Source organism: Salmo salar, chromosome 01 (genome assembly GCF_965601325.2).
Source record: "Salmo salar chromosome 01, fSalSal1, whole genome shotgun sequence".
Lineage (NCBI taxonomy): Eukaryota > Metazoa > Chordata > Actinopteri > Salmoniformes > Salmonidae > Salmo > Salmo salar.
The window spans coordinates 33,013,094-33,020,174 of NC_138291.1; the positions used below are offsets into that span (position 1 = coordinate 33,013,094).

The 7,081-nt window shown below is 42.3% G+C and overlaps 1 protein-coding gene across 1 annotated transcript; it reads left to right on the forward strand.

Moving 5' to 3' along the window:
- The first annotated feature begins 2,265 nt into the window (after window positions 1-2,265).
- LOC106600612 (voltage-gated potassium channel regulatory subunit KCNF1-like) lies at window positions 2,266-6,773 on the forward strand. The gene has a single exon (XM_014192104.3). It carries the CDS (start codon window positions 2,492-2,494, stop codon window positions 3,947-3,949), a length of 1,458 nt encoding a protein of 485 aa, XP_014047579.1. The 5' UTR covers window positions 2,266-2,491; the 3' UTR covers window positions 3,950-6,773.
- Window positions 6,774-7,081: the final 308 nt, after the last annotated feature.

Consider the following 7,081-nt stretch of genomic DNA (forward strand, 5'->3'; position numbering starts at 1 on the left):
AACCCTAGGAATACAAAGAGAAAAGTATCAGTGTTAGGGAAACTAAAACTAGCTTCAGGTTATTTTGTGTGCAAATGAAAATAGTTATTATCTGAGATTTTTTATATTCACTTTAACAGATGGTGACCACAGCTAGGAGCGAAAGAGCAGCGAGGTTTCCCAGGTCTCGCCTTCCTTTTGTCCTTCTTCCAAACCAAGTAATTCGCCCGGATGTCATAGCACTTGGTCTCCTTCTTGATTCTGCTCTGGTAGCTCTCCTTCTGTTTCTCCTGCACTGTGTCCATGTTCAGTCTCACCTTGATTGATAACAGGAATAAATGCAATTATATTTCATATTACAAAAACATTTCTTACATATCTCCTGGAGGGCCAGAAAATAAATGAACAGCCAACAATCATTTTTACCTGGTCAAAAACCTCTACATCCTTCTAATGGGTTACAGAAGGGAAATTAGAGATAAGCACATACTCTTCCTTTACTGACCTTAATGGGTATTGCCTCTACCCACTTGGTAAAGTGATTGGTCGCCGTCAGACACCAGCTGTTACCATTCCTGGATTTCGTGAAGGGTCCGATGAGGTCTGCCCCTAACATTTAAAGTGTTAGAGAGAAGATTACTTTATCCTTACCCGTATCTGTGTAATACAGTATGCAGATTTTCATATTTGTAAGGATATTGACACACACATACACAGACACATTCTATAATATTGAACTCTGCTGTGGTCAAATAAAGCAACCATTACAAAACAACTTATCAGGCCAAAATTTGAATTGGGAGGCTTACCGATCATGTGCCATGGTGAAACAACTTTGATGGGCTTCAACTCCGGCACCAGAGTCTTCGCCCTCTCAAACTTCTGGCAGGCTAGACAGGGTACTGACCTTTAAGCAAAGTGCCAAATTGAAAAATTGTGTGCTCTCTGATATGACATTAATTGAAATCATAATAATTTCAGATATAATAGAATGTGATTAATCAACAAAAGGTTATTTCAGTTGCCCAGATGTCCATCTCCTTGACAATTCCCTGTCAGAAGCGTAGGTTGATTTTGGCAACCACATGCTTCACTTCGAAATGGCCAGCATGCATCTCGGTCAGCACGGCCTCCTTCACCTCCTTAGTAAACATCACCCTCCTGTGTGGCTGGCCATCCTTTCCCCATAGGTAGATATGATTGCCTAACAAGTTGGAAAAGAAGAGTTGTTGAAATTACTCAAGTCTAAGTACATTTGCACTGCTGTCTTTCTCTCTCTGTTTCTCTCTCTCCATCTCTCTCTCTGTCTGTCATCCACTCTCTTCCCACCTCTTTCTCATCCTTTCTTTCTCACCCCCCCCCTCTCTGTGTCTGTCTAGTGAAGACACCTAGTTAAGTGCATTTGGAATTTCCATAATTGCTTACACCTATTCATTTGACTGTGAATTTCTCTGAATGTTGCGCCTCTTGTCGGGATCAGTGGTGTCTTCATAGCAGAGGTGTGGACTCGAGTCGCATGACTTGGACTCGAGTCAGACTCGAGTCACAAATATGATGAATTGCAACTCGACTTTGACTTTAACACCAATGACTCGTGACTTGACTTGGACTTCAGCCTTATGACTCGACCTGACTTGATACCCTCCCCAAGCCCAAATACTAAAAATTATGGTATTTTAAAAAGTTTGCAGCGCATCAACTCTTCATTTATCGGATTACAGTTTGAATCGGACAGCAGCCAATCAAATTGTGCGTGGCAGTGTAGAGGAATGTCGGCGGGTGAATTCAGATGGAGACCCCCCCCCCCCTCTGCTGTCCTCCGAATTGTGCAAGTTTGTTTGTCGTCCTACAGTATCTCCGTTTTGTGGAGACGTGCGTATTTGCGTGGCTGTCCCAAGTGATCAAAAGGACACCAGCAGGTACTGATGTAATTTCGTTCAATGATAACGCTTTGACATTAGCCTACTACAACTTCGTATTCATTTCCTAGAGGTCGGTTTTTAATTTCACCATGTGTTGTCAAGACAAATAGGCCTATGTAATGGTTGGGCAATGCGCTCACCAACAAGTTCTACATCAATATCCACTCACCTCACTCACATCACCTCACTTTAACTTCAACCCTACGCAATATTTGTGTTTTAATTGCCCAAGACAACTTGGTAAATTCTACTTCAAGCAGAAAGCTGACAACCAAGAGATATCCGCTCACATAGCTCACAGGCGCTGCAGTAGCAGTGTGTACGTGTGTGAGAGTAAACCAGAGAGAGAGAGAGAGAGAGAGAGAGAGAGAGAGAGAGAGAGAGATTACTTAATTGCAGCTTGGTCATGGAAGAGCGCGGAGCGGGGTTTTGCACAATGCCTTTCCTTCTTTTTTAAGTGACTTTATATAGGCTACCGGCACTTTAAACGTTTCATGTGACCTACATGAAACACAAATCTGTTTATTGCTTTTCGACATTTTCCTCCAGTTATTATACTGCGTCAAAAATAGCCTACGACAGCAGGAAAGATGTGGACAATACCCAAACCCCGATATAAGAACTGCAACAAATTGGATACAAGGGATGAAGCCGAGATGGCCGTGAACATTGGCGGGGTGAGGCTAGTTTTAGACGGCGATGTGCTTAACCGCTACCCGGAGAGTCGACTTGCAGAACTGATCAACTGCTCAACTCTGAATTACGACGTTATCTACTCACTTTGTGATGACTATGACCCGGGTAAAAAAGAGTTTTATTTCGACCGGGATCCCGACGCTTTCAGATGCATCATTGACGTGTATTACTTCGGTGAGATTCACATCAAACGAGGTATATGTCCAATTTGTTTCATTAAAGAGATGGAGTTCTGGAAAATTCACCAAAGCTATTTGGACGAGTGCTGTAAAAGTTACCTGACTGAAAAAGAGGAAGAGCTGGCAGAGATTGCCAACAAAGTGAAGCTTATCTTGGATGATCTAGATGGGGACCCTTCTGTCAACTGCTCAGCGCGGTGCCTAAAGTTCATTTGGAAACTCATGGAGAAACCGGAGTCCTCTTTGCCTGCGCGCGTCATCGCCATTGCATCTTTCCTCTTCGTCCTTGTGTCCTCTGTGGTGATGTGCGTGGGGACCATTCCAGAAGTCCAAGTAGAAGACGAAGAGGGGGACCTTGTGGAGCACCCGATGCTGGAGGCCATCGAGACAGCCTGCATAGGCTGGTTCACCGTGGAATACCTGCTGCGTTTTGTGTCCTGCCCAAACAAACGGCACTTTTTCCTCTCCTTTATGAACATAATAGACTTCATGGCTATCATTCCCTTCTACGTGGTGTTGACCCTTACTTACCTGGGTACGGCCATGATGGATCTGGCCAAGGTCCAGCAAGCGGTCCAGGCGCTTCGCATCATGCGTATAGCCCGCATCTTCAAGCTGGCGCGCCACTCCTCTGGGCTACAGACGTTCACCTATGCGCTGAAGAGGAGTTTCAAAGAGCTGGGGTTGCTCCTTATGTACATGGGCATAGGGATATTCGTGTTCTCAGCACTGGGCTACACCATAGAGCAAAGCCACCCGGAGACCCTCTTCAGTAGCATCCCACAGTCCTTCTGGTGGGCTATTATCACCATGACCACCGTGGGCTATGGAGACATTTACCCCAAAACCACTCTAGGCAAGTGCAACGCAGCCATCAGCTTCCTGTGTGGGGTGATAGCCATCGCGTTGCCCATTCACCCCATTATCAACAACTTCATCAATTTTTACAACAAGCAGAAAGTGCTCGAGACCGCGGCCAAGCACGAGCTGGAGCTCATGGTGTTGCAATCTAGCGAGGATTCGCTGATGAAGGCAACGCGCAAGTGTGGTGCAGCGTGTGCGTTGGAGAGCTCGATGCGTACCTCACGTAGTGATAATTGTATACCACTTCTCGAGGAATCGACCAGGACTTTGAAGTCGAAAGATTATTGCTCGGAAACAGAATCATTTTAACTTGGTAAAGAAACATTCTATAGTGATGTGTTTCAATAGCTAGGTTTCCATCCAATTGGCCACAGATGTTCATGCGAATAGTCTAAAATCCGCATAAAAACAATATGGCATGTTCCCACCAAATTGTTCCCACCATGTTTCCATCAAATTGACTTGTAGATAAAATGCTGTGCCTGATGACGTAGTGCACATAAAAATAGGGTTAAATGGGTTTCCATTGCATTTTCAACTCTACTGATGTTTTTTTCATACAAAATGTTGAGTTATTAAGCGAGTGTGCCCACTCTGGTATTGGCACGTGCGCTCGAGCGTGCTGGCGCTTGTATAGCCTACACGATGAGATTATTAAGGACAAAAGAGCGAGATTTTTTTTATTTGTCAAACAGCAGACCGTGTCACCAGAATAAGACCCTCGATTTTTATTGGAAAGGAATATCAAGCTCATCACCTTGCACTTTCACCACCCTGTGAAGTTCATGATAACTTTTCTTAATCTATAGCCTAATAAACTGCATGCTTTCCCAACCAGTTATAGTGGGAGGACCACACAACATGTCATTGCGTGACTCCAAGTTTACTTCGATATGAGGGTTATTATATCAATATTTGCGCATAAAAGCGTTTCCACCGACATTTCTCGCATAATTAATTTTACCGACTAAAATATCGCACCTTGTCTAGCGTATTTTGTTTTGTCCACATTTGGAATGTTTACCGAAACATTTTCTGTTTCCATCGGGCCTTTCATTAAATGTTTTATCCGACATGCACTTTACTGGCATAAAAAGGTTGGATGGAAACTTGATTAATCAGCTATTTCCTCCTGTTGTTACTTCGCCTTTATGTGGGTCTACAGCCAAAGACTATCTTTAACAGTAATCCAATGCAGGACGTTTTCCTTTGAATTGAGTTTTTCGGAGAGAATTGTAGTAGTATTATTTATTCAATAATTAGCATCGAATAAAGCGTTTGCATGAAAAACATTGACGCGGGCCTCATGAGTATCCAAATCTGGAGACAGGCATACTAATGTGGAGCTGAACCACCCCGTTCCCATCCCTTAGGGAAAGGTGCATTCTGAGGAAAGTAGTTTTGAAATGCAGTGCTCACAACTGCAGCCCCAGTCATATTGTTCCTATGTCTTTGATGTTTGTATAGGGGTTAAGGGCATGCCTGTAATTATTATACCGGTGCACAGAACTTTTATGCGCAGATAGCCTAGTGGATGTATTTTTTTCCAGTCCAGCCCGGTCCAGCCTCGCCCGGCTTGATCACTCCATTGTGTGTGTGTGTGTGTTTGTGTGAACGTGCGTGCGTGCGAGAAAATGCTGTCTCCATGGGGAGAACAGTTCAGAGAGTGGCTACACTCGCCTACATGCAGGGTTGAGGTCCACATATGGATGTGGTATAAATCTGAAGTCAAAAGGACAGATTCAATGTGTTTTGTTTGCCGTTTAGCATTAAGTAAAATATCAGATAGGTGTCAGATATGCCAAACAATTTGCAAAAGATCTGAATTGGGCTGCCTGTGTAAACGCAGCCCTAGTAGTCTTTTACTGCGAATTTATTCGACCATGAAAGAAAGAAGAAAATGGAAGATATCGCAGGTGTACTTGAATTGAGCCCTGTGTCATCCAGTCACATTCTGTTTACATCCATACTAACATTTTTGCACACTCTCTGCCACACAATTGCTTGACTGATCAGGCTAACAAAAGTTGATCTGTTAAGATTTGACTCTCAGAGCATATCTTTTCTGGCTTCCTTCAACCAAAAGCACACATCCACATTATCGATTGCTCCCAAACATTACCTTTGCTGACAAACACATAAATATTCTGGCTCCCACAGTGTTCATTTGTTGGTCACCAATGACACGTATCAGGGAGCAGATCTTCATCTAATAGCTTTATTTTAGGGACAAATATTAAATCATGTTATGTCCAAATGAATGTATTTGACTACAAAATAACTTCTTAGAAGGAAAGACCAGACATTTACACAGACATTTTTATTAGCTGCAACCTTTACCACTCTATTCACATACCTCACCTAAATGTCAAGGACATCACAATTGTTACTACTTCTTGAAGGACCTCCCCTGTGGCTCAGTTGGTAGAGCATGGTGTTTACAACGCCAGCATGGTGTGTGCAACGCACCATGCATTAAATGAAATGTACGCATTCACTATTGCAAGTCGCTCTGGATAAGAGCGTCTGCTAAATGACAAAAATGTAGTATGTATATTTTACACAAAGATTATTTTCACTGATGTTCTTCAACAAGCACAGGTTATTTGCCCATGTCCTAGTATTCTTAATCCATAATGTATTGAATTAGTGGACAATGTCTGCATCATAGCTAAGAGAGAATGGCCAAGACAATCAATATGGAGTGAAGCAGGGTGTAAACAGAAACAATGGTTTGAATATGCAAGTGCACATCTTTCTCCACACCATCGGTGGAATGAGGTTATTTCTGTTTCCGTGGAGAATGTATTCTGTCTCTGCAAGGAAAACAGCCTTTTGGTTACATTGAAAATCAATAAAATACAATCATGATGACCATATTAGTCAATTACATAAACCCAGGGGCTTAATTTATAAAATATTCTTACGCACAGCTCTGATCGCAAATACTTTGAAACCCACGCCAACGTTGGGATTTTTAAACATTGAACTTGACACTTATTTTGAACTTCTTTTTTACTATTTTCTACATTGTAGAATAATAATGAAGACATCAAAACAATGAAATAACACATATGGAATCATGTAGTAACCAAAAAAGTGTTTAACAAATAAAAACATATTTTATATTTGAGATTCTTCAATGTTTGCCTTGATGACAGCTTTGCACACTCTCGGCATTTTCTCAACCAGCTTCATTAGGTAGACACCTGGAATACATTTCAATTAACAGGTGTGGCTTTTTAAAAGTTCATTTGTAGAATTTCTTTCCTTCTTAATTTGTTTGAGCCAATCAGTTGTGCTGTGACAAGGTAGGGGTGGTATACAGAAGATAGCCCTATTTGGTAAAAGACCAAGTCCATATTATGGCAAGAACAGCTCAAATAAGCATAGAGAAACAACAGTCCATCCATTAAACATGAAGGTCAGTCAATCCGGAAA